The following is a 24455-nucleotide window of genomic DNA, read 5'->3' as shown; positions in this document are numbered from 1 at the left end:
ATTTTACTAGTGCTATATGCTCTGTTAAGTAAAAAGATACAGGACTACTTATACAGTATGATCATTTTTAAAAAAGCTTTCAATGTATATTTCTATATTTTTTTTATAAACAATCCTGACCTTAAGATGACTTTCGTAATTATATTTTTCTATATCTTTTTCACATTGAATTTATGTTTTACTTTCGTAATAAAAAGTGAAAGTAGTTCTTGAAAAAGAGAAGAGTCTATTTCTTATTCCTTTCACACACTTTGATCTCTATGAGCATGATGAATGCCACAGTAAAGGTGGCTAAACAGGACTCTTGTCACTGCAGGACTCATGTTGATCTCAATGCAGTTTTCACCACACATGGGGCCTAAGCTACATCTGGAGGGGTGTTGGCTGACTTTAATGCCTGCCTCTCTGGCTACTGTTGCCCCTTTTTCATTTTTGATTCTTAACCTATCTTGTGGAAAGCATGTTTCGCTCTGTTTGCAGGCCTGAATGGATTTGTTTTTTCTCTTTTCAGGTTGCCTGTGGCTATGCACACACTTTAGTATTAACAGATGAAGGTCAAGTGTATGCTTGGGGCGCAAATTCTTACGGCCAGTTGGGTACTGGCAATAAAAGTAACCAGTCCTACCCTACCCCTGTCGTTCTGGAAAAGGACAGGTAATATGTGTATTTTCAAAATGAATTCAGTGTTCTTCAGTGATAAAAAAAAACTGAGGCATGATACAGAATTATGGGCAATTTATTGCTAGTATTAGAATATTCCTGAACAAGACCATTCATTCCTTTTTAAAACTAGCTTTAGAATTTGGGGGAAGGTTGAGTGTATGTTAAATATTCTATTTTAGTCATCCATATTTCATCTATACCTGTAATAGTTACTCTATACAAACTACAATGACTAAACCTCCAATAGCTCTTCAGCATTATTCTTTTCACTCAGAAATTTCCTTTCCCCTCATTCCCATTGTTCTCTATTTCATGTTCTTAAGGAGTTGATAACATTTGAGGTCTGTCTTCTGTGGTTTAGGAAGATGAAAGTACCTCCGATGGGAGTATAATGCCATTCACCCAGCTACTTATCAGATTTGCCAGTTGAAAAGGGTAGGGCTGTTTTTCATGACCTCAACTCCTAGGCTCTCACTATGAGGAAGAGCAAATGGTTATAAAATTAAAACGTAGTTTTGTGCACTTGCGTGCACGGTTGTGTACTGAAGTGAAAGTCGCTCAGTCGTGTCTGACTCTTTGCAGCCCCATGGGACTGTGGCCTGCCAGGCCTCTCTGTCCGTGGAATTCTCCAGGCCAGAATACTAGTGTGGATAGCTGTTCCCTGCTCCAGGGGATCTTCCCAGCCCAGGAATCAAACCCAGGTTTCCTGCATTGCAGGTGGATTCTTTCCCACCTGAGCCGCCCGGGAAGCCCAAGAATACTGGAGTGGGCGGTCTATCCCTTTTACAGAGGATCTCCCATCCCAGGAATTGAACCGCAAGGTTGTGATAAGTGATTAGCATAACCCCAGAGTTTTTTTCCCCAAATTATCCTACTATTTTTGAAGGTCTCTTGAACTTCTCAAACATGGCCTTATCACTCCCTTTTCACTCTTCATTTCTTGACACAGAAGCATGGAACACGAACATTTCATTATCTTTTCTGTTAAACCAGGGTTGACGTCATAGAAATCAGTATTGCTATTTTCATTTTTAGTGTACATATAAATTTCTATGATATCTGATTTTTAAATATATGGGTAAGTTATTTTGCATTTGTATGTAGTTCTTTTCTGTATTTCTGTCGGAATATTTAACAGTGAAAATGAAGAACCAGTCATTTTCAGTCCCTTGATTTTCATTCGAGTATTGACCTCCCCACCCACCACTGATCTTATAGTAAGACCCTAGACTCCGTAAGAACTGGGGATGATGGAGAAGGAAACGGCAAGCCACTCCAGTACTCTTGCCTGGAGAATCCCCTGGACAGAGGAGCCTGGTGGGTGAGGCTTGCAAAAAGAGTCAGACTAGACTCAGCGACTAAACAACACAGACAGACAGACTGGCGGCAGACGGGGGCCGAGGGCCATGTATGCGGCACCCCAGGATCATAGGAGGCACCCCTGTCCTACGTCTGCTTTGGCCTCCTGCAGCCTGATGGCTGCGGGGCCTCAGAGGGCCACTGGCGGGGCTCTGCTGCTGAGCTCAGAAGTATACCTAGCATCACACCAGTGAGGGGGTCCACAGGAGGTGGTCCTGGATCTCTCCCTGCCCCATGCCTGCCCAGGACCAGATGCTGGTTTCCAGATGCTGCAGTGAACCATTCAAGCAGGAAAAAAAAAATCAAACAACACAAAGAACTGGGGAGGAAGGAAGATAATGAAGGTCCTGTGCTGACAGGCACACAGAAGATACAAGCAGCCATGTCATTTTTATTTCTCTTAAAGATAGTTCAGAGCCACTCAATAAAAAGAGAAGAGACCGTCTTGAGGCTTTGAATAATCACAAAAGTGTCTCAGGCCTGCAAATCCAGTCACTCCGGACATTTAGTATTTAGACAACACGGCACAGAAGTGTGAAAGGACCAGAGTTAGCATGGGTATAAAAACAAGCTATATCTGCATGGCGCTTTACCATTTTTCTGGTGTTGCCTCACTTCACATAAACCCGAACTCCTCTGTCCTTGGGCTTATGGAATTGGCTGCCATGTGCCCACCAGCAGCTTGCCCTGCCTCATGCTGCTGGTCCTGATGGGCTCAGAGCGAGTGTCGGGTCTTCTCACCGTAGTCACGCTGGGACGGACAGAATATAGGGCGATTCGGTGGGAGAAAGCCAGAGAGCGAGAGACGCAGGCATGGGAGTTATGTGAGTGTCCAGATACCTGGCACTGGAGAGTTACCTGTTCCTTTCTGTCTTTTTAAAAAATCTTCACAACTTAAAAACATTTTTTTAAAAAAAATTATATAGGTAAAAAAAAGTAGAAATTGCTAAACATGTGCATACTTAATATTGTCCACCTAAACATGATTTTGGCTAGAATATCAAGGATGAGTGTTTTGAATGAGATGTTCCTGCTTTTCTCAGTTTCTCGTGCTTGAATTTCGTGCGATGATTTTAAGCCTGTGGGCTCTCTGTCGCACGAATATTGCAAGGGAGGAACCTCTAGGTTTGCAAGGGCTTGTTCTGCACCTCCCCGCCCTTTTCAGTGACTGAAGCTTTGCAGGAACATTATGACTTACCTCTCAGGAACTCGTGACTCTTGGGGCTCATTGTGGGGAGGCTGGGCTAATTAGAAAGAACAGGATTGAACTCGGGGTGGGGTGGATCATCAGGTCTTGGTTGCGTGTTCCCAGAAGCGGAAAGTGAAAATCTGGCTACGTGGTTTATTTGCTCAAATAACAACCCAAGAAAAACCTGATTTTTAAAATATTTTTTCACAGAAACCTATTTATGATGAAGAATGCTAACATTTTATGTTCACGGAGAAGTGATTTTCATAGTTAAAATGATTCTCTTTAACTCAGTCATTCCCAGTCTTTCTGAATTTTCAATACTTTGATTTACCAGCATTTAAAGTTCCATAAAAAACATATTTTGAGTTAAATTGATTTCAAAACTCACTTTGCTTTGAATTTTTGTGAATTTTGTAGCTTCTTGAGGTGTTAATAATTAGTACTATGTTGGCCTCACAGAAGCAGAATTGAGAAACACTGCTCTGGATCTTGTAATGGTCATGATTTCTTTCCTGTTGTTTTTCCTCTTCACAAATTACCTTATTTTTGCTCTTCAGTTTTCTGTTTTGCATTCTTTCTCATTCTCTGCCATTTTAGTTCTCATACCTCTTAGCCATTAAGCCGTGCCATTGTGGTGGATTGTTTTATTTAGGTGACACCAAATCCATTTATTGTCAATGTATTGTAACTTTTTTTCCAGTAGGAATGGCTGGCTACAAAATAAAGCATGCTGTACGCCAGACCTCCTGGGCTTCCCTCGTGGCTCAGCAGTAAAGAATTCACCTGCCAATGCAGGAGACATGGGTTTTATTCCTAGGTCAGGAAGATTCCCCTGGAGAAGGAAATGGCAACCTACTCTAGTATTCTTGCCTGGAAAATTTCATGGACAGAGGAGCATGGCATGCTAGTCTGTGGGGTCACAAAAGTGTCCAACATGACTTAGCGACTAAGCAACAACAATGCCAGACCTCCTGGCAGTAAACCTTAGCTCAGTTTATTGTCTACTGCATGTATGACTGGATAATTTGAACTTCCATATTTGCTTTTTCGTATGAATCAGACAAAGGACAGATGACCTCAGACAAAGGCAGGGCGCTTTGGCAGATGCTGGTGTCCCAAGCCCAGAGCTGAAGGTTCCTCTAAACTTTCTCCCTTCTCGTTGCTGTAGCAGCTGCTATGGTCAGCCAAGCCCAAGCCCCACCCCTGACTTCCCTAGTGGCACTGGGTGTTCCAGGGAAATGCCCTAGCCATGCCCAGGGACGGCCAGCCTTCGCAGCTTCTCTGGATCTTTAACTCCCTGGCTGTGGAAGCAGCATCCCGCCTCCTTGCATGAATGGCAGAGACTGCTTCCCATTCTTGGAGGGTCATGGTAAACATTTCTGAAGTGAATGTAGGGGTAAAGTTACTTTGGTTTTCTGGTATTGGGTAGTTTAGCACAGAAGTTCACGGTTGTGTTCCAGTCAGTTACATTTTTCATGGAACATTTGTTATCAGGGAAAAGAGAGGTCCACCAAAGTGCACAAGAACATTCCTGACCAAGGACTTTGTGCATAGTGACATTGAGAGGCAGTGAGTACTTTTTGTTCAAACAGAGGGTGTGTGGGCACAGGTGATATGAAAGAAAGCCGGCCATGAACGGTAGGCAAATTATAGTAGGCCTTAAGGACATGTGTCTGGATTTTTGTCTTGTGGGAAGTCAGTGAAAGGTTTGAAAGGAGTCATGAGAATGGTTTTTCAAGAGAATCACTAACTTGACAGCACTGTGCAATTTAGGTCAGAAGAGAGAGAAAGTCTAAGACATGGAGACCTAAGAGTTAACATCGGTCTGGATTTGGGGTGTGCTTGATGAGGCTCTGGCAAGTGGGAGACATTACCAAAAAAGAATTTGTTGTTATTTTGCCAATTGGATATTCTGAAGAAAGTGCTAAGTGAGGATGGAGGAGAAGTCAGAGATGACCCTAAATTTCCTAAAGTTCTGGGAATGCTGGTACCATTGCCCAAGGCAGAATCAGGATGGCACCTCACTTGGGGTAAAATATTATTTTAAGTCTGTGTGGTGGCTTGGTCTTAGAGAAGACAGTAAGTTTCAAGTCAACAAAACAGTGGTTTCCATCTGGAAGTGTTCTGAGAACTATCTGCCTGTCAGCCACGAACTTACGGAAGTAGGGTCTGATATAATGGTTGGTCCCAGAAAACTGCTCTCTGGGGTTCTAGATGATACCGTTCAGCGAGTCAGAACTACTGCACTTACTGCTTGCAGTGTGAGTTGGGGTGCCCCATAGCATGCTCCATGGAACCCTAAAATTGGTGACGTTTTGATAAAAATATTTATTGACCCTGGGTGGAGATGCCCCACATCTTTTTGATTTGCTTTAAGTAAGCAGTGTTTTAAGAATAATTAAACCACCTTTTTTTTTTTGGTCTTTTAGTCTCTGTTCTCATGGCTCGTACTTCAGTTTCAAAATAGGTACATATTTTTATCGGCCTACTGGCTAGAAGTGGTAACAAGCAGACCTTCATGATGTATAAGTGGTATTGAGACATTGCTTAAATGTAAATAATGGTTTGGTGCCTGAATATTTACAAACTTAGGCTTAATGAAGAGTTTGTGTTTTTTTTTAAATCAGTTAATGCTAAGGGAAGGAAAAATCGACTTGTTTCTTCTCCTGTTGACTGTTTACTTGGTGTGTGTTTGTGAACCTAGAATTATAGAGATTGCAGCCTGCCACTCGGCGCACACGTCTGCCGCCAAGACGCAGGGCGGCCACGTGTACATGTGGGGTCAGTGCCGCGGCCAGTCGGTGACCCTGCCGCACCTCACGCACTTCTCCTCCACCGACGACGTGTTCGCCTGCTTCGCCACGCCCGCTGTCACGTGGCGCCTGCTGTCTGTGGGTGAGCTGACTGCTGTCTGTTGGGTGATGGCCTGAGAGCTAGGAAGAAAACTGGTGCTGTTGTTTTTCAATAGTGAGGACTTTTGTTAAGTGCAGTATCAGGTAATTCATTTCCCTCTCACAGGCTCCTGTGAAAGAGAACTCACTGGACCGATTCATTTTCCTTAAAAGTATTAGAAACCTCATACTAAAATTCAAAGAACTTCGGATGGCTTTTTGATGTGACTGGGAAACCATGCTTTTATTTTTAGCGGGTGTATTTACTCAAGCTTTCAACATGTTTATTCAGTGAGGTGGTTGGGGCTTTAGTTGTTTTGCCAGATTTACAAGCAGATGTGTCTGAGGTTCTTATAATGATTGCAGCAGCAGGAAATCTGTGTTTAGGGGAAAAAGCACACTGCTCAGTTGGTCACTTATTTTGGGAAATCAGTATTTTCATGAGTGTGAGCAAAGTGATACTATATTTGGCCTGCATTTTCATTGGAAAACACTGGTGTCATTCCCTTAGAACCTGACGACCACCTCACAGTGGCCGAGTCCCTGAAGAGGGAATTTGACAACCCCAACACCGCAGACCTGAAATTTCTGGTGGATGGAAAGTACATTTATGTGCATAAAGTCCTTCTCAAAATCAGGTAAGGCATCATTTGAGAATTGAAATAAATATGTTTATTATTTTCTAGTTGCAAAGACCTATGTCAGGCACTAGAGTGATTCTGAAAAACTGTAAGGATCTTTTCGCCCTTATGAGCAGACAGTACAGCAGGGAAAATATGTTATATGTGAAACAAGAAATCATAGAAGACGTCGTATACAATGGATGGGGCATGGTGCAGGGCATACACAATTGGCTTCCTCAGAGACTCTGTAGACAGCTTGTCCACCTTGGCACTGGAGGGCAGCCATCCAGCCAGCGGTGAGCATCTATTGAGCCCTGTTGGGGCTGCTTGACCTAAGTGAACCTCCCTGCCCAGGACCTGAGTGCAGCCCATGAGAGTCACTCTCCTTAATCAGCTGTGGGATACCGTAGGTTTAGACCTTGAAAAAAGATAAGAGCAGCAAGGTTTGGGGTAAAACTAACAGATAGACTTTTAAAAATTCACTTTTATTAATGGGTAATTTTTGAGCATCCATTTAAAATGTGCAGCCTGAGGAGTTTTGACATGTGTATATTTTCTGGAAACCACCATTCCACACCAGGACACAGAACACTGGCATCACCCCCCTCAAAGACCCCTCAGGCCCTAGCCCTGGGGCAAGCCCTGATCTTCTTTCTGTCAGTATAGATTAGTTAGCATTTTCTAGAAGTTGATGTAAATGTAATGAAACAGTATGTATTCTTCTCTGCCTGGCTTCTTGCTTCTAGCCTAATGATTTTGAAATTCATTTTGTTGTGTAACAGACATCCAAATCCTCCTGCAGTGAATCACAAACACAGTATAGTGTTTCAGTCTCAAGTTCACTTCTTAGTAAGGCCAGGCTATGCACTATTTGTTCACTTCTACTGTTGCCCATAAACCTTCATAAAAATGAGGAGGTTGTGGTTTGTTAGGGCTGTTGTAACAAAGTTCTGTAGACTGATTGGTTTCAATAACAGAAATTTATTCTCTTATGGTTTTGGAGGCTAGAAATTCAAGATCTTGTTGAATGAAGTAGGTTGTTCCATCCTCCATCCCATCTTCTGGTAGTTTGCTGCCAGTTTTTTGCCATCCTTGGCTTATGGCAGCATAACTCCAGTCTTCACGTGGCTCTCTCCCTGTGTTCAAACCCCCTTTCTTTAAGGACACCAGTCGTATCAGTTTAGGGCCCACCCTAATGACCTACTTTTAATTTGATCCCTTCTCCAAATATGGTTATGTTCTGAGGTTAGGACTTCAGTCTGTGAATTTGGGGTTTCAATTCAACCTATAACAGGAGGAGAAAGGACAAAGTTACTCAGAATTTTAAAAAATAAAGCCACCTGATTTCTATAAATGCTGTTCCCTGGACATGGTGTGGGAGGGACCCGTGGGAGTCTGTGGCCAGAGAGGCGGCCGCCCCACAGCAGGCTAGCCTTTGCAGCCTCCTCCAGTAAACCACTGTTTGCAGACTTTTGGCCAGCAGAGGAAGCAAGGGACCCAGGCCAGGATATAAAGGTGTGTGGTCTGTGTTTTTCCTCTCTGCATGTTAGTTGCTTCCTCTTTAATCACTACGAGCACGTGCTCCTTGGGAAGGTTATTGGCTCTTGCCCAGAAGCCAGGACCTGACATCTTTCTTCCTTCAGGTGTGAGCATTTTCGCTCTTCATTGGAAGACAACGAGGATGATATTGTAGAAATGAGTGAATTTTCGTATCCTGTTTACCGAGCCTTCCTGGAGTACCTATACACAGACAGCATCAGCCTGTCCCCCGAGGAGGCAGTAGGTAATTCCCACCAGACTTGACCAAGAGTTTGGCAAAAAGGTGGTTTGTGTAGAGCCTCAAAGGAAGTCTCTGTAAGGGTAGTCATAAAAGTAGTTCTGTTTTTGTGTGCTAAACCCAAACTCTCCTTCTTCCCGCCTCATGCAAAGGTTGACTTGATGGATAAAATGAGAGGTGGGTGAATTATCAACCCATCAACACTGTGGGGTGGGTGCCATTCAGCCTGATTTCCTAGACACCGTACACAGCTTTTTAGTTTCCACAACCTGCTGCCTTCAAGATATTTACATTATAAAAATGGTAAGATGCATGTAATAAGAAGCCCTGCTGGTCTCCATAACTGTGACTGTCTCTTTGGGACAGACTGCCGTGGTCCAGTGCCTCACGGCACTTCAAGGTTACTGACGGTAAGAAAGCAACACAGGGTGTCCAGTTGGGCACAGGGTGAAAAACATACTCAGTTTCAGCTTACAGCTGTCAGTGTCATTGGCCAGTGGGACAGAAGAATTAAAGAATTGCTTCTGTAAGGAACCAAAGAAAGAGTTTAAACCTCACATTTTAAAATTCGGTATTCATTTCACATGTGTAAAGCTGGTAACACTTTTTACCAGCTCAGCATTTAATTTTCCTCGGGTGGACAGAAGTGTGATTTCTGAAGTTTTCCAGTTTTCCTTCCTTTCTCCCACAGTGCTGGAGGGCTAGGGCCCACGGTGTGCCACACTCCCCTCGGCACCTGTGAGGGAGACAGACCGAGCCCTGCCCCGTGGAGCTGGTGCTCAGGGGAGGGAGGCCAGCCCTTAACGAGAAATCAAAGGGGTCAGTCAGGAGGTCAGGGAAGACCTCCGTGAGGAAGTGTGCTGAGGAGAGAGCAGGGGGAAAGCAAGCAGACACCCAGGCGAAGAGCATGCTAAACGAGACAGCGTGAGGGTCTGAGACAGGAGCACGGGGAGCGTGTGGAAGAGGGGGATGGGGAGAGAGAGACTGAGGTGGGCAGTGGAGGTAACTGAGGCCAGGCAGCTGGGTCTGGCCAAGACCAGATGCGGCCTTGGAGGTCACGGTGAAGGGCTTGAGTTTTAGTCTTGATGTGATAGACAGCCTTGGAAGATTTTGACAGTAAGGGTTGCGTATTTAGTTTTTGCTTTAATAATAAAATGGAAAAAGGAAGTAGCTTAAACAAGGTGGTTTCTCTGTCACCCAGGGACACAGTGCAAGGCATCCTTACATGTGGCCCTTGGATTCACGTCCATGGCCATATCTGCACTGCAGACAGCAGGACGGATGAAGGGACAGTGGCGAGGCGCCAAGGGCAAACCCTGGTGTCTGCTAAGGAAGTCCCACTTCTTTTAAACCAGGGACCAGAGATGACCAAGGCCTTAATTAGCTGCATAGGAAGTAGCAGGGAGTGGTCATTTTTAGATGGCCATGCTCAGCCACATAGTCTAGGATTTGGGGATAAAAGGAGGATGGGTTTGTGTATTTTATGGAGGGAGGAGGCACCGGCAGCTTCGACTCCAGGAGTGAAAAGATCAGGAACTGTAATGGTTGAGATGTAAGGTGGTGGTGCCCTGGGTTAAGGTGGTCTAGCATGGAGGTGTTGAAAGAGATGAGAATCTGGACACATCTTACAAAGCGAGCTGATGGAATTTGTTGGTGGTTGGTTGTGGGGTGTGAGGGAAAGAGAAGGATGGGGGGTTTGGCCTGAGTATGGAGAGCACCAGGTTTTGCTCTGGAGTTTGAAAAATCAAAGGAGTCTGAGATGCCTTTTAGACATCTGTGTGGCAGGTTTTCTATAGGCCCCTGGGCAAGAGTCTAAAGGAGGCCCACATACCACATGTCTAAAAATTTAAAGTTATGTGTCAAGCTAAAAGCTTCAAATAAAACGTGTTAAATCCTCATACCTTGAAAAATACACCTTCATTAAGAACTGAGAGGCCAGGTTGGCATTTCATCTGGAATTGAGGGTAGGTCTCTTGGAGTTGCGTGCTAGGACACCATTGCGCAGGAAGGTCAGGGTCCTGGCCTCCAGCTTGGTATCTGCCATCTTTGTTTACCCACCACCAGCTACATCCTGCACCACAAGAGGCACGCGGGCACCCAGCCTACTCTCCATGCTCCATCCATCCCGCCCTGGCCACCCCTTGGGACTGGGGGTCTGTATCTTGGTGACAGGGTCGAGGGGAGGAAACACTTGTGTGTGTGGCCTCAGGCTGATTTGGCAGGGAGTCCCAGGGTCCCTGGGGGCTCAGACGGTAAAGAATCCACTTGCAATGCAGGAGACTCGGTTGGATCCCTGGGCCAGGAAGATCCACTAGAGAAGGAAATGGCCACCCACTCTAGTATTCTTGCCTGGAGAATTCCATGGACAGAGGAGCCTGGCGGGCTATAGTCCACAGGAGCGCGGAGTTGGACATGACTGAGCGACTAGCACTTTCACACTTTCCCAGAGTCCCGGGTGCACGAAGTTTGGTCTAGGAGCAGGCACGTGGCTCCCTGGCCACTGTGGAGAGGGGTTGCCTGGAGCAGGTGCAGAGCTGGGCCCTCCTGAGTGGAGGATCCAGGCATTACCTGTGAGCACACGCATATGTGAGTCTGGTGCCTGGGGTGTGGGGAACTGTCAGTGTGAATCTGAGAGTTGTTGAGAACTGACTAGAAACAATTAGGTCATTCACAGCTCTCAAGATTTCAAAAGATTTCAGTTTGTTTCCCCAGTGGGCCATAGGCCTTTCTTCCTTTCTTCTATGATAATACTTGTCATATGTTACAACAAAAGCAAGTTTCCAACTAAAATCTACCACATTGTGTAAAACTTACTGTAAGGTTGAAGAAATCCTGGCTCTGCGTCCTTTGGGCCCTCTATGCAGTACCTTCCATGAAAAGGTTATCTTGAAGTAAACATGACAACAGTCTACAGTCATGATTTAGCTAGCTTTTGATCATGTGGCAACCAGGACTGAATTGGACCTAGCAAGTGTTCTATTCTTCCCAGGGTGTAGGACTGCTGAGCCCATGGTGTGGATCCCATTCATGCAGGGGTGGAGGGGACTCTCACAGTCTCTCTAGCCAAGTGACATAACTTGAGGGCCACTCACTTCACCAGTGACATTCTTTATGGTAATTAACAAATCCTCAAATGGAGATTTAAATAGCCATAATTGAAGCCATTTGACAAGAGCCTTTCAAACAATGACTGACTGACCATTCCCTTTTTTTGGCTGCACTGAGCAGATGTGGGATCTTGCCTGACTCGGAATTGGACCCTTGCCCCCTGCAGCGGAAACTTGGCGCCCTGGGCACTGGATGACCAGGGAAACCCCCTGACTGACCATCCTTGATGAGAGTCTTTCCACAGTGTCCCTGTGTGCATGTTGAGTCACTCGGCCCTGTGCAACTCTGCGGCCCTGTGGACTGCAGCCTGCCAGGCTCCTCTGTCCATGGCAAGAGACTACTGGGCTGGGTTGCCATTTCCTTCTCCGACAGTATCCCTTGGAGTAGCTTAAAAATCAACTTAAACATCGAAATCACTCTATGTTGTATTATTTGAAAGTAGGTGACAGATAATATAACAAGAATCATCAGGTTTTTACCAGACAGTAAAAACTGTGAGGCTGGAGATCATTTAGGGAAATAAGTGAAATAAGAGTCTGAATCCTAAACTCTTGGGCATCCGAGTACGCGGAAGTCAGGAAAAATGGTCCAGCCATGAGACTGAAGAGTAACTTCTGAAGGAGAAGCAAACCTGAGCAAGTGTTTGAAGAAGCTCTCACAGCACATGTGAATGCTGCTGGGAAGGTGCTGATGCTCCGGCGGGGGTGGGGGGCGGTAACCGGAGGAAAGGCCATTTTCACTTGCTGCTGTTTCCCCCACAGCTCCGTGTTTGAGTGCTGCACTTGCTGTCAGCACAGCTGTGTCCTTAGATCCAGCCACACACGCACAGTGTGTACGTCAGCCTAAGCTCCAGTTCCCATACCCCTTCACTGAGGATTATATTGGGTTGGCCAAAAAGTTCGTGTGGGGTTTTCCATACGATGTTACAGACAAATCTGAACAGAAAGTTCTGGCCAACACAATATTTAAAATCATCTCTGACAGGTTGAGTGAGTTTAAATCAGGATACTTGAGATCACTCCCCTAATAAACATCTCCTTCTACCAGGATTGCTTGATTTGGCTACATTTTATAGAGAAAATCGTTTGAAAAAACTCTGCCAACAAACTATCAAGCAAGGAATCTGCGAGGAGAATGCCATCGCGCTGCTATCGGCCGCCGTGAAGTATGAAGCTCAGGTAAGAAGAGCATCCTTTCAACGAGCTCACCTTACACTGAAAGAAACTCTGCTTAAAGATTTAATTTAAATAAAGTACTAAAAGAAAAAATATATAAAGGAATGTTTATATAAAGTTAGGATGGAGCTCAAGGGCAGAAACCGTGAAGGAAAGGATTGATAGATCTGATCTGAAAAAATCAAAATGTTTACACACGCGTGCACACACACACACACAAATAGAAAATAAATGACACTCTGGAAAAAATATCTTTAACACAGTGAAGCAAGTTTACCATAGTTAATGTATAAGTCTTTAAAAAAAAATAACATGAGCAGTTTGATGGAAAAAAAAAATGGACCAAATGGATTTATGAACAAATGAAAACTAAGAATGAAAATAAGATATAATTTTTCAGTTGTCAATAGGAAAATCTATTTTTAGAAATAGTACAGGCTCAGGATAATGGATATTCTCCTAAATTGCTGAGGAGAATGCAAATTAGTATTATCAGTTGGGGCAGTTTGGTGTAATATGTAATAAAAGCTTTAAAAATTTAATTCTTTAAGGAATTCACTTATAGAAAGTTATCTTAAGAAAGTAATCATGGATTCAGAGATTTAGCTTCAAAGACGTTTCCTGTAGCATTGTTTATAATTTTTAAAAATTAAAAAAATTCAGCATAAATATCTCAGTTCTCAGTTCAGTCGTTCAGTCATTTCTGACTCTTTGCGACCCCATGGGCTGCAGCACGCCAGGCCTCCTTATCCATCACCAGTTCCGGGAGTTTACTCAAACTCATGTCCATCGAGTGGGTATTGCCATCCAACCATCTCATTCTCTGTCGTGCTCTTCTCCTCCTGCCTTCAATCTTTCCCAGCATCAGGGTCTTTTCAAATGAGTCAGTTCTGCGCATCAGGTGGCCAAAGGGTTGGAGCTTCAGCTTCAGCATCAGCCCTTCCAGTGAATATTCAGGACTGATTTCCTTTAGGATTGACTGGTTTGATCTCCTTGCAGTCCAAAAGAGTCTTCTCCAACACCATAAATACAGCATAAAGTTAGAAGAAAATTGTTTAAACAATGGTACAGTCTTTGGGGTCACAAAGAGTTGGACACAACTTAGCAACTGAACAACAACCTCAGATGTGCAGATGACACCACCCTTATGGCAAAAAGTGAAGAAGAACTGAAGAGCCTCTTGATGAAAGTGAAAGAGGAGAGAGAGTGAAAAAGTTGGCTTAAAGCTCAACATTCAGAAAACAAAGATCATGGCATCCAGTCCCATCACTTCATGGCAAATAGATGGAGAAACAGCGGAAATAGTGGCAGACTATTTTTTTGGGCTTCAAAATCACTGCAGATGGTGATTGCAGCCATGAAATAAAAAGATGCTTACTCCTTGGAAGGAAAGTTATGACCAACCTAGATAGCATATTAAAAAGCAAAGACATTACTTTGCCAACAAAGGTCCATCTAGTTAAGGCTATGGTTTTTCCAGTAGTCCTGTATGGATGTGAGAGTTGGACTATAAAGAAAGCTGAGCGCTAAAGAATTGATGCTTTTGAACTGTGGTGTTGGAGAAGACTCTTGAGAGTCCCTTGGACTGCAAGGAGATCCAGCCAGTCCATCCTAAAGATCAGTCCTGGGTGTTCATTGGAAGGGCTGATGTAGAAGCTGAAACTCCAATACTTTGACCACCTGATGTGAAGAGCTGATTCATTTGAAAAGACCCTGATGCTGGGAAAGACTGAAGGCGAGAGGAGAAGGGGACGACAGAGGATGAGATGGCTGGATGGCATCACTGACTCAATGGACATGAGTTTGAATAAACTCGGGGAGTTGGTGATGGACAGGGAGGCTGGCATGCTACAGTCCATGGGGTCTCAGAGTCGGACATGACTGAGCGACTGAACTGAACTGAACTGAACAGTGACATTAATACTATTCAAGATACATCATTGACTGAAAAACTGTGGTTCTATTTTTTAATAAGTATATTTGTTAAATAAAAACTTTAAAAATTTAGTATAAATAGCTAAATTGAAAAAGACCAAAATTTATTATCTACATAGAAAAAAAGACTGAAAAATATAGTCAATGGTTACCTTTGAATTGGTGGGATTGAAGATGATTTTTATTTCGTTATCTTTGCTAGTTTTTCCTGAAATTTCTATAGTGACCATGTATTGTTTTGATAATAAAGAAAACTTGTCTTAGAGTTAAATCTTAAGGAAACAGGCCAGACTCCTTGGAGTTAATTTCCTTAAGGATATCCTTTCCTTTGTCAAAGAACAGGGACATTTTAGCAGTGAGCAGAAAAAAGGCTATAGCTTCTTTTCTGCTTATGATATGCTTATTAAAGAAAATTCAGAAAATACAAAAAGTATGAGGAAGGAAATGCCTCATCAACAAACATTTTATATAGCTCCTTCTGATTTTTTCCCTAGGTTATGTGTATATCTCTAAATACTAGGTTTTTTTCACTTAACATTAAAAAAAAAAAAAACTTCCTTACCTTGAAGCATGGACATTTAAAAGCATAGTGAATATTTGTCTTTCATCAAGGTAATAATACATTGGGCACTTACAACACGCAGAATGCTTCATGGTCAAATAGTAGCTACGTGCTTTTTCAAGAGTTTGGTACAGTCACGGTGGTAATGCTGGACTCTTCTGGACTGCCTCAAATGATGAGATGGTGGGCACATACTGTTTCCCTCTGAACTAGGCTTAATTTGCAAGACTTCTTCACATTTCCTATTTATGTGAATTATTTGAATGCTTACCATCCAGCCCTCTGTTTTCTAGAAAGCAAGCTCCTTGAGGAATGGCAAGGACTTTGTTTTGCCAGATCCCTAGTGCCTAGGATAGTGCCTGACACATAGTAGGTGCTCACTAAATGTTTGTTTAATGAATGTCTCACTTTGCCTTTAGAGGTAGACTAATTGTTATATCCTAAACTAGTATGACAGACCACAAATAAAATTGACTCAGTGCTTACGTCACATAAAAGTTTATAAAGAACAGTGCATTTGATGTGACTAGTATTCTTACTTGCTGACTCTAATAAGAAATGGACAAAAAAAGAAATGGACCTTTTCAGCAAGTTATCCCTCATGCTTGACTACACTTCAGTTCAGTTGCTCAGTCGTGTCGGACTCTTTGCGACCCCATGAATCGCAGCACACCAGGCCTCCCTGTTCATCACCAACTCCTTAATACATAATTAATAAAAGCCAGGGATTATTCGAAGCACAGTTCATACCGTGCTTAATTCTCAAAAGAACCCAATAAGAATATAGGCATTATTATTATTCTAATTTACAAGTGAGGAAGCTTGAATCTGAGAGATTAAATTCTTAGTAAACTATTAATAATAATTTTAAAACTGGCATGCAATCCCAGATTGGACCAATTTCAAAAGCACACATTCTACCACAATTCTCTACTGTCTCCATATTTTAAATCAGCAGTGTTTATGCACTGGTTCAGCAAATACCCACTGAGTGCCTATTAAATGCCTGACACTGTTCTAGGTACTTGAGGGTACAAGAAGTGAACAAAATAGACCAAAATCTCTGCCCTCATGGAACTTTCTCCTGGTGAGGGCAATAGATAAACTAATACAATATGTGTTCTGTTAGGTGGTGATAAGTGATATAAGAAAGTAAGTTAGGGAAGGGCAGTGGGAGGAGGCCAGACTGAGATGAAATCTGAAGGTTTATCGTGGTCGAGGAAGGAAGGGAGGTCTCACCAAGGAGAGCTGAGCACAGACATGAAAGAGACGCGGCGGGCCATGTAGCCCAGGGCCCGAGGCCGTCAGGGTCTCCACTTAGTTCTCAGTTCTCTGGGGCCAGAAGTGTGTCAAGCCACCTGATTTCTGATTCTCAAGTTTGCAGATCTAATCAAGGGAATCACTATGGGACTTTTTTTTTTTTTGGCCTAGGGTACATTACAGTAAGCCAGAAATCTCCATCTGTGGAGTTTCTCTCAGCAGAAAATTGTGATTTCTTTCAAGCACTTTCCCACTTCAGACTACTAAAGCTCTGTGTGATCTGATGAAGCCTAACCATCCCAGCCTTGTCTTCTTGTGAAGGAGAAAGAGCAGTGGTCTGTTCATGACTTCAGAGAAGCAGTTTCCCAGATGACTCTTTCATGGCATAAGCTTTCCTCACAAATTCTTTACAGGTAGAACTATTTAAGCCCCAGAAGACTAAAAGAGGAGTGTTGGGCTCACCATAAAGAAAATCTTTTAGTCAATTTACTCTATACATTCACACAATAAAGAAACATTTATTACACAAACAAAAAAAGAGTGTTGTACTCTAAGTAAATAGTGAAAGAGGAATGAACAATACACATCGGTGCCTATCTCTGGGAAGAAAATGTCTCATTTTTTGCATTGGTTAGTGTGGAGGAACTTGAATGCTTTCCTCTGTTATTTACATTTTTACAAGCATAGACTCACATCAGCTGTATAGTTTTACAGCTATTCTTTAGGTACTGCTGTCCCAGCATTTCTTTCTGTTGGCCATCAAATCCTCTTTCCTCACCTTTGTGTTTTAGGAATTTTTGTGCTATGTTGCATTGCATCAGGATATGTGAATTTGCTAAAATATTTGTTGTCGTCCCTAGGACTTAGAAGAATTCTGCTTCAGGTTTTGCATAAACCATTTGACTGTAGTAACACAGACTTCGGGCTTTGCAGAAATGGACCATGATCTCTTGAAGAACTTTATCAGCAAAGCAAGCAGAGTTGGAGCCTTTAAAAACTGACCCTCACCTGCAGGAAAGAAGTTTTAGTGTTTCCACTATCCCTGCAACAGTCAGAGAATAACTTCTTCTTAATAGTGTTGATGATGTGCTACATTTGGGCTGAACATGTTCTGTCAAAACACGGGGATGGTGGTGAGTCTTCCCCCGCTTCTGAAATCCACTGTCTACAAGAGAAGGCATTAAATGGTCTGTTCAGATGGGACTAAGCGCAAGGGGAAAAAATTGAAATGTCTTACTATATTTACCATTTCCTCTTACAAGTCACTTAAGTTGAAGACTTTTGGTACAGGGGTCTAAGTGTATGCTATTCTGGCCAAATTTCCATATTCAACAGGCTGGTACCACACAGAGAAGCTTGACCAGGAGTGTTCTCACTAGCACACTTCCAGCATCCAGCACAGTGCCTTGCCTATAGCAGGCACTCAACTTATTATCAATCTTAATCATGCCTGAACAGCTTTATTTATGGAACACTGGATGAAGGAATAACTTAGGCAAAACAAATTTAAAACAGCTGAGGTTCCTATTATGGTACATTGTTCTGAGGAATAGTGGCTAATTTAAAGCGTTAATTAGAATTCACAAAAGGCCTTGGCAATTAAATTGTTGAAGACCCAAGGGCTAATTTTAATTCTCCGTTTTACTCTGAGTCATTAATTTCTCATATGAAATTATTGAGTATGAAATACTATCTTTGAAAGAGTGTTATTCCTGGGCTGATTTGCCTTACATAATTGCATAATGTCCTTTTACTTTTGTGTTAAGAGATTTGCCTCTGTAAGTAAAAATGGTTTTCTCTTGTAGTTGACTTTTATGTCACCACAAAACAGGTCTTTTAACTTGGCACAGTGTGATTATAAAAGTAGCAGCTGAAAAGGAACTAATACTTCCATTTCATGGGCACCACTAGCACGAATGAGGTAAATTTATACTTTTTAGATCAAGTTACCCAACTGCAAAGGAGAAACTGAACCAGGATGTAGGCTGCGGTGTCAGTGTCCTAACATGTATTTCACAATATGATACTATGTGAAGAAACCTCTTTTGGAATTAGAAACCTTGTTCTGATGCTGAACTGTTTGATAATAAAGTGCTCATTTGTAAGTAACAGAACAAATGTGTGTGTTTTTTAATTCTTCAGAAGCAGCAAGATTCTACCCACCTTATGTCTCTTAGATACACACAGATTGTTTCATATAAACTAATTTTTTAAAGCAGTCACTGAGATAAGGCATCATAACAAACCCGACCCTAAAACCTGGATGACTTCTAAACAGTTTAATTACTATTCATACACTTACCTATGAGTGATTGGTCTTTACTGGTGAGGTCGCTTGAATCCTTGTTTCTTTCTGTTTATCTATTTTTGCAGACCTGGTCTGGTAGAGGCCAAGGAGTCCAAGTGTCTCTAATTAAGTCAGAATCCCATTTCTGGAACTGTACAGTGTGGGTTATTTTAAAACAGTCTCACACCATGTGTGTGCATGTCCTGGTAGGTTTATTGATCTCTCCGCAAAGAAACATTGAGGCGTTCCACAGCTTCAGTTGTCACGGTCAGATGTCCACAGGTTTGATTCACTTCCGGCTTCTCCTCACCCTGCTAGGCCTGCTGTCACTGACCAAAAGCCTTTATATTTTACAGTGTCTTCCCGAACCTTCTCTTCCTCTTTCTTGCCCTTTTCTGACAGTCTTCTGAAGTTCCTCAGTGCCTTTTTCTTTCATGAACTCATTTCATGGAAACATGGGACCACCCAGAGAGGAAAACAGGTAAGTTTATTTAGGGATGGAAAATGGATTACCCTCCATGAGACTCCATAGTGGGTCACCACTCTGCCAGAGTACATGTTAGTAAGAAGGGGTGGATGGAGTTCTAGCTAGATATCCTCCAAAGAGGAAGAGAATATGATTTGTTTCCATATACTTGGAAAACACCTTCCACGCCACCCCCCACCCCCACCCCCTGCATATGGACTTCTGGATGCTAGAACTACAGTAGTGAGTGAGTGAGACCAGTCAGGTTGATCCCAGGATGGGTAAACAGGCAATAGGCAAGCTGAGTAAGGTCATTTCTGATGGTGATGATGCTGTTACACTTTCAAAGGACGGCAGCACAGTACAGAGGAAGGATTTTTAGCTTGGGTGTCAAGGAAGACCTCTGGGCTGACAGCCCTGAAAGATAAGAAGAAACAAGCGAAACAAAATTGTGGGGGAAGATCACTTACAGACAGAAGGAACAGCAAATGTAAAAGCCCACTCCAGGGATGGGCTTGGCATCACAAGACAAAAAGGCCAGTGTGGATAAAGCAGAGTGAGCACGAGAAGGAGGCAGTAATCCAGTGTGAGTACCCCCAGGAGAGGAGCGCAGCCAAGCCATTTACACTTTAAAAGGATCATTTTCACTCTGCAAGGAGTAGAAAGGTGAGGAGGGAGGCCGAGACCAGTTAGAAGTCTCTTAACAGTGGTCCAGACATGAGCTAACAGAAGACAAGTTTTTTTATCTTGAGCGAGTATGTGTTGAGTAAAATGGGGAAAGACCAGGGTAGAAACAAGGTGGTGGGTTTTTTTTTGTTGTTTGATTTTGGTTTATATTTTGAGAAGCTGGGTGGGGTAGGAATTGAGTTCTTTTGGCTGTGAGAGCTCTGACTTCTGTGAAGAGGTCAGGGCTGGAGAAATAAATTTGGGATTAATCAGCATATAAAGCCCATTAAATGCTAACAATGGATGAGATACTAGGAGAGAATTTAGATACAGAAGAGACTGTTACTGCACTTAATACAAAGACCACATCGGACTACTGAGACTCTTAACTAATTTATTGAAAAATAGACAAACTATTGTTAATTGTAGAAAATAGTAATGTAGCAATTTCAAATGTACAGTTTTAACCAATACAAAAAGCAATAAAGCAGTATCTGAAGTCTTATGTAAGAAATCTCAATACACAATCTCTGAAGTTCCTTAAATTCTGACACTAATTCTAACATGAACTTATTAGCAAAAGACCCAGTAATGTGGTAAGCCCTTGACCTAAAAGCTAACTGATTTGTATGATATTCATGCAAAAATGAATGAGGAAGTGAGATAAAGCTTTCTAGTGCCTGTGTCACCAAGAAAACTGTCAAAAAATTAAGTTTGCAACTTAATTGAGCACAAAATAAAATTCTGCTTTCTAACAAATAAGACCAGATTTCTTTTTAAAAAGAACTCTCAGTTTAAACAAAGTAATTTTCTAAAAGCTAGTAGATGCTACCTTAAATACCACCTATTTTAAATTATACCATCTCTAAATAAGTTAATCACACAAGATAGTTTAAATTACACCTTTAGGTGTCAGGGGGAGGGGGAAAGCGCCTCTTTTTCTACTGTAGCTATTTTAATTTGAAGCTTCTGCACAAAATCAGAGAGAAACATTAATGTCTAACCCAAAGACCTTTCATCACCTGCACTGTGGACTAGAAATAATGTGGCTTTGAATGTGCCAGTGTAAGACCATGCTGAATTTAAAAAAAAAAAAAAAAAGACAACTGCTAGTTCAAAAGATACATGGAAGACATGTACCATTCTAGGAGAAAAAAAAAAACCTCTTCCCAAATTCAGGAGAGGAGAATCATTGCTGAGATGCAATTAGGAAACTCTCTAAGAAAAAAAATTAAGGCTCCTATAGTTAACAATCCGTTTGTGGAGTAAAATTTGCTTTGTATCTTGATTCTTTGGGACCCAGAAGCGCCAGAAAGTGTCCTTGGGATGTACTGGATCCAGGTACTCGACAGCAAAGCTCTAGCTGAACACTTTATTTCCCAGGTACTAGACAGGTACTTAATGAATTCAGTGATCTGAATGGTATAAAAACCAAGAGTACTATTAATAACTCTTTATTTTTAAAGCATGAGTTGGATAAAGAAAAGGATCAATAAACTCTCACAAGTCCTGAGGTATGAAACCTGTATCAGTAGTATGACAGTATCTCATAGGTTTATACTTTTGCCTTCTGTTTGCATTTTAAAACTAAAATTTATAAAACAAACACACAGTACACCCATTTAGTTTCCATTAGTAAACTAAACTCTAATGTGTAAAAAAATCAGTCATTTTCTCCTAAGTTTCTAGCATCTGTTTTAGCACAAGAGTTCTGGGTCATTTGGGTGAATGGGGGCAGTCAGCCAAATTGCATTTGGAAGACAAGACGCATTTTCTAAGGGTACTCGTGTTAAATTAAAAAAATAAATATAAATTAATAAAAATAACAGCAAACATCATACGTGCCACAAGAGAAGACTTGGATAGTACTCGGATAGGCACAGGTTGTGAGACTCACTCCTGGGGGATCCTGCCAACGTTTGTAAAGAGCAATTATTAAGTAAGACCCCTACGTATCAACACGTTCCATTCCAAGAGTGCGTTCTTAAGTCCAATTTGTTCATAAGTCCAACAGAGTTAGCCTAGGTACCCAACAAACACATTGGCTATATAGTACTGTACTATAATAGGCTTATAATACTTTTCACACAAATAATACATTAAAAACACATAAAAATAAAACATTTCAGTCACAGTACAGTACCTCGAAAACTACAGCAGTACAGTACAACAGCTGGCACACAGGCTGGCACTGCATGAACACAAGAGGAGTTACTGCTGGAGAAGGGACAGGAGGAGGGAGCCGGCAGAGCTGGAGGGCCATCAGCAGCAGGAGGTGGAAGGCAAGCTGCAACTTCATGCCTGATGTTGACGGCACAGGTTCTGGTTCCTCACTGGATTCAACTGTTCACATCTTTGAAAGTTCAACATCTTGAAGGTTCGTATGTAGGGGCCTTACTGTACTTTGGAAATACAAACATCTGGTACAGCTTTTTCAATGGCAGGATCGACATAAGCTTTGATCGACAGACTTTCAATCTTGTACAATAACAATGCATGTAATAGGGACTACAATGTTGCCAGTGGCTTAGGAATCCCCTGCACAAATACTCAACTGTGCTATCCACAAAAAGATATGTATTACCTTCTTCACTAACTGTGGCTGTAAACAGAACCTGGGAGAGTCCTACAATCAGATCTGAAGGAGACAAAGACAATGAAACTGGATGTGTATGGGTGCCCACCAAGGTCGTGGGGTCCTCACTTTTCTTCCCTGTTTGAGGTATCCATGCTCTCATTCATTTTCTGCTTTTGCATTCGTGTTCGAGTAGATGCTAAAAAAAGGATGAAGAAATGTTAACAGCACTGATGGTGTGGGGTTAAGTTGGTAAAGGGCTACCCTATTTGTTATGCTCACACCAAACTGATGGAGCCCAGGACCTCACAAGCTGTGGTTTCCAATTTTTTAAGTCACATACCCCTATCAACCAGCTTCTTCCCAAAATATGTACCATTAAAGTATGTATGTATTTATGTGTATAAATTATAAAACACATATACCCCAAACATTAAAAATCAATGAGATAAAGATAAATAAGCATTCTAATACTGTCTTATGTATCCCCACAAGGTGATCTTACACACACTCAAGCGTGCCCAACTTTGTAGACCACTGCTCTAGAGGTGATGTGGTTAAGTCCAGCATCTGAGCAAAACAGAATCCTGGGCTGGTCCAGAATCTGCTGGAGTGAGTGTTATTCTTCATGAAGTTCAGAATCCCCTTGTGTTTGGAGATGCACTGCAAGTACTGCAAACACAGCAGCTCACAGCTCATTTATAATTTTTTTAACTTAATTAATTAATTTGGCTGCACTGGGTCTTTATTGCTGTGAGGGCTTTCTGCAGTTGCGGTGCACAGGCTTCTCACTGCGGTGGCCTCCTGTGTTGCAGAGCGCAGGCTCTAAGTGCCTGGACTGCTAGTTGCGGTGCACGGTCTCTAGAGCACAGGCTCAGCAGTTGTGGGGCACGCGCTTCCTTGCTCCTCAGCATGTGGGATCTTCTCAGACCAGGGATCACACCTATGTCCCCTGCATTGGCAGGCAGACTCAACAGCCAGACACCAGGGAAGTCCAGCTTATAGCTCATTTAATTTGGACATGGACATTTTAAAATACATTATTAATTACAACACAGACAAAAACAGAAAGCTTCTTTTAAATTATTTCAAAATTCTTAACTTGATTTTAGAGGTAGGCAAGAGTTCTTTATAAAGAAGCACAAAGAACATTCACACTTGGTAAAGAACAGAAAGAGTGACTCTCAGTCTCCTCTTCTGGTCCTTCCACTCAGCAATCCAGCACTGTGTGATGATCTGTTTTTCCAGAAAGCTGAGGAGCAACCTGGAGAATTCCTTACCCTTATGTGTTAAAACTCCTGCCACTTCCCCTCCATTTTCTAGCTGTGTGAAGGCCCTGAACTTCAGCCTGGCAGAGGGAATTCACAGTCATTGCTAACTGTGTCAGTGTGAAATGGACTGACTACAGCAACTGAGCTCCTCTGTAAGAAAACACTCATATTTTTACATCTTTCTACTCCCTTTAAAATGCATACTTGTGAGCTCCAAAAGGCTTCCACATGTTTTGAAGGCCTGATTTTAGTTATAAGCTTCATGTCTATTTTCATGCACTGGGGAGGAAAAGCTACAAAAAAGTTTAAAACAGTAGTATATTAGTTGATGTAAAATCCAAAAAGAGATTCATTTATAAGCAAAGAACTTAAAACTTTTGTTACATTTAGTTTCAATAGTATCTTCAAATAATATACATAGAAAAATTGTTTAAAATCAAAAGTAATTTTAAAAACTTTGTATCTCAAAGTTAGTATATAAGAGATGTACTGAAAGAAAGCTTCTTTTTAAAAAGTCACATTTTAATTGGTATTGTTCTTATCGATATGTCCTATGACCTAAGGGTGACAGTTTTAATTGTTATTATCTCTTAAATATTTGTCTTCTTTCCAAGACCTGGCTCTGTTTCCTGTTAATGGATCTGG

The 24455-nt window shown here is 42.1% G+C and overlaps 2 protein-coding genes across 13 annotated transcripts in view; one reads left to right on the top strand and one right to left on the bottom strand.

The window, feature by feature from the left end:
• Positions 1–18663, top strand: part of RCBTB2 (RCC1 and BTB domain containing protein 2) — a 44940-nt gene extending 26277 nt beyond the window's left edge. For 9 of the 10 annotated variants that reach the window (XM_020876518.2, XM_020876516.2, XM_070471246.1 and 6 more), the window contains 6 exons: positions 512–654; positions 5919–6109; positions 6617–6743; positions 8372–8511; positions 12661–12791; positions 17406–18663. In XM_020876518.2, coding sequence (XP_020732177.2) covers positions 512–654; positions 5919–6109; positions 6617–6743; positions 8372–8511; positions 12661–12791; positions 17406–17546 — 873 coding nt within the window. In that variant the 3' untranslated portion in view covers positions 17547–18663. The remainder of the gene's footprint in view (positions 1–511; positions 655–5918; positions 6110–6616; positions 6744–8371; positions 8512–12660; positions 12792–17405) is intronic. The other variant, XM_070471247.1, reaches the window with a different exon arrangement.
• Positions 18664–20341: 1678 nt separating this feature from the next.
• The window catches only part of RB1 (RB transcriptional corepressor 1), a 119684-nt gene continuing 115570 nt past the window's right edge, over positions 20342–24455 (bottom strand). For 2 of the 3 annotated variants that reach the window (XM_020876523.2, XM_020876524.2), the window contains one exon: positions 20342–22738. In XM_020876523.2, coding sequence (XP_020732182.2) covers positions 22665–22738 — 74 coding nt within the window. In that variant the 3' untranslated portion in view covers positions 20342–22664. Of the gene's footprint in view, positions 22770–24455 lie in introns of all 3 variants that reach the window. The other variant, XM_070471245.1, reaches the window with a different exon arrangement.

The sequence above is a fragment of the Odocoileus virginianus genome, chromosome 8 (assembly GCF_023699985.2).
Source record: "Odocoileus virginianus isolate 20LAN1187 ecotype Illinois chromosome 8, Ovbor_1.2, whole genome shotgun sequence".
NCBI classification, from domain to species: domain Eukaryota; kingdom Metazoa; phylum Chordata; class Mammalia; order Artiodactyla; family Cervidae; genus Odocoileus; species Odocoileus virginianus.
This window is presented reverse-complemented; position numbering and strand designations above follow the sequence as displayed.